This window comes from Octopus bimaculoides, chromosome 4 (genome assembly GCF_001194135.2).
Source record: "Octopus bimaculoides isolate UCB-OBI-ISO-001 chromosome 4, ASM119413v2, whole genome shotgun sequence".
Classification (NCBI taxonomy): domain Eukaryota; kingdom Metazoa; phylum Mollusca; class Cephalopoda; order Octopoda; family Octopodidae; genus Octopus; species Octopus bimaculoides.
The window spans coordinates 91571123-91574108 of record NC_068984.1 but is presented as its reverse complement, the minus strand read 5'-3'; the positions used below and the strand labels follow the sequence as shown (position 1 = coordinate 91574108).

At 36.1% G+C, this 2986-nt stretch overlaps 1 protein-coding gene across 3 annotated transcripts in view; it reads left to right on the top strand.

Annotated features, from left to right (window-relative positions):
- The window catches only part of LOC106871948 (all trans-polyprenyl-diphosphate synthase PDSS1), a 43121-nt gene extending 40860 nt beyond the window's left edge, over positions 1-2261 (top strand). For all 3 annotated transcript variants that reach the window (XM_014918726.2, XM_014918724.2, XM_014918723.2), the window contains one exon: positions 1990-2261. In XM_014918726.2, the coding sequence (XP_014774212.1) occupies positions 1990-2130 (141 nt within the window). In that variant the 3' untranslated portion in view covers positions 2131-2261. The remainder of the gene's footprint in view (positions 1-1989) is intronic.
- The last annotated feature ends 725 nt before the right edge of the window (positions 2262-2986 follow it).

Genomic DNA, 2986 nt, shown 5'->3' with positions numbered 1-2986 from the left:
TATATATATATATATATATATATATATAGCAATTAGAAAATGGAGGAGAATATGTGGTACTCAACGACTAGCAGACAGTGTATTCCGTTGAATTAATTAACTTATTTTGTAACTAAAATGACAAAAACCACATTTTGTGGTTTTTGTCATTTTAGTTACAAAATAAGTTAATTAATTCAACGGAATACACTGTCTGCAAGTCGTTGAGTACCGCATATTCTCCATTTTCTTATTGTTATATTAATTTAGGGTAAAATAACCCCCCTTTTACTCGCACCCACTTATTACACTTGGTATAACACTAGTGTAACAATAATTGGGTACCCTCCCAGCTCTCTTGCATTATATATATATGTGTGTTTGTGTGTCTGTATTTGTCCCCCCACCACCGCTTGACAACCGATGCTGGTGTGTTTATGACCCCGTAACTTAGCAGTTTGACAAAAAGAGGAAAATAGACTGTTAAAAAGTTTAAAGAAAAAAGAAACAGAATGATCCAGGAAAAGAGAAAAAAGAAAAGACTGTAAGAACATTTAATTGTAAAAAATAAATCACAGTTTCATCTCAGAGCGGGACCGAGAAAACCATCTCATATTCATTATAATTTAATTTATATTCATTCTTTCATGTGTTTTTTGTTCCTGCATGTCTGTGTATGTCCCCTCTGTGTTTAGGCCTTGTGCCTATAATAAAGAAATAACCAGTGATTGTCACGTACTGTTGACAGGTCAATACCCAGAAACTCTGGTCCGTGTGTATCACGTCAGGCTGGAGATGGAAAGGATGGCTTCCCTTTGCAAAGATAGAACACAGAAAGTGTGTCAATAGCCAGCTGGAGGTGGTGTCTTCCTGAGGCTACAAGCTACAGTAGCATCCAACCTTAAGGGTTAGCCACATTTAAGTGGCAAATATACTTCACGATGTCGTGCAGCTACTGTTTATACCTCGCTCAGAGATTTATTATTGCTTGTCCTCATCTTGTTTGTTGTTAACACAACGTTTCGGCTGATATATCCTCCAGCCTTCATCAGGTGTCTAGGGGAAATTTTGAACCTGGGTTCTAATTCCTAAAGTATTTTTCAATGTTGTTGTTGTTGTTGTTGTTATTATTATATAGGCACAGGAGTGGCTGTGTGGTAAGTAGCTTGCTTACCAACCACATGGTTCCGGGTTCAGTCCCACTGCGTAGCACCTTGGGCAGGTGTCTTCTACTATAGCCGCGGGCCGACCCAAAGCCTTGTGAGTGGATATGGTAGACGGAAACTGAAAAGAAGCCTGTCATATATATATATGTATGTATGTATGTATGTATATGTTTGTGTGTCTGTGTTTATCCCCCCAACTTCGCTTGTTTACGTCCCCATAAGTTAGCGGTTCAGCAAGAGAGACTGATAAAATAAGTACTAGGCTTACAAAGAATAAGTCCTGGGGTCGATTTGCTCGACTAAAGGCGGTGCTCCAGCATGGCCACAGTCAAATGACTGAAACAAATAAAAGAATAAAAGGTCACTGCCTGGAATCGAACTCGGAATCTTGGGGTTAGTAGCCCGTGCTCTTAACCACTATGCCATATGCTCATGGGCGTAGTGGTTAAGAGTTCAATTCCAGGCAGTGACCTGAATAATAATAATAATAATAATAATAACAACAACAACATTGAAAATTACTTTAGGAATGAGAACCCAGGTTTTCATTTCCCCAAGACACCTGATGAAGGCTGGAGGGTATATCAGCCAAAACGTTGTGTTAACAACAAACAAGATGAGGACAAATATCCATCAATTGTAAATAATCTTTTTTTTTTTTTTTTTTTTTTTTGAAAAGCTTTTTGCCTTTTCTTGTCATCAATACCATATTATTTAAAATTAAATCTCTTTATTCAATTATAGTTTTGGAACTAATTCAACAAACTGAAAAATTGTTTTTGCATCACAACAATATAACTACATTTTCTTTTTACTCTAACTTTTCAACTTATTTCCCTTCCAGAGTGATGGTGTGGCACATACTCGGTTACTAGCTGAACAACATGCCAAGGAGGCAATTTCCATGGCCAAAAAATTAAAGCATAGTGCATCACAGCAGGCTTTAATAAATTTAGTAGAATTTGTTCTTCATAGAAAAAAATAATGAAAACCTTTTCTATTATATTAAAATATTGCAGATTTCAAATTTTGTGATTTTTTTTTTTTTAATTAAATATTAAAAAAATTTTATTTAGTTATTGCATTGGTCACTTATTAAATGATAATTTGATCAGATATTTTTCTCATTTTTCTTATTTGTAAAACCATGCTTCCATCAGTGCCATTACAATGCCAGGTATATGATTACAACTCAATTTGGAAAGTTTAAAATGATACTCTGTGGAATATTTTCATTGAAGTTACAAGAATTCTGACATCCAGTTATCAAAATATCATCAGAAAATGAAAAGCTTAAATGAATTAAAATTTTATGTAAATAATATAGCAAAATCTAGGGCTCATAGGAATGAACAGGCAAGGTAAAATCTTTACTTGCTAGGTCAGGAGGATGGAACAACACCCAACAGGTCTTCTTAGAAAGGCAGGATAGAAATCTTGAAGTTTCCCCTTGAATCTTTATTAATCAACATCTGTGAGAAAGATATGAGCAGAAAAGAAATTCCAAAGAGCAAAAGGAATGAGTGTAGTGATTAGTGTTGGGCCTGGGAAAATGGACAACGATAAGGGCAATGGAAGGAGAGATGAGTAAAATGGGCATAGCTGAGTGCAGATGGCATGTGCCCAGCCATCTCCAAGGAGTACAGAAAAAGTAAAGAGAGATGACATCATGCCTATGAGTGAGTGACTAGAAGTGTGTCAGTGGATGACTTTCTGCCAGTCAGTTAAGTAGTTCTTTTCTTGATGTGGGCTAAGATGTCCGAAAGTACAGCAGCTGCACCATCCTAGATGTGAGAGTAACATTCTATTGTGGGACTTACCTAGGCTTTGTAAAGTATCAA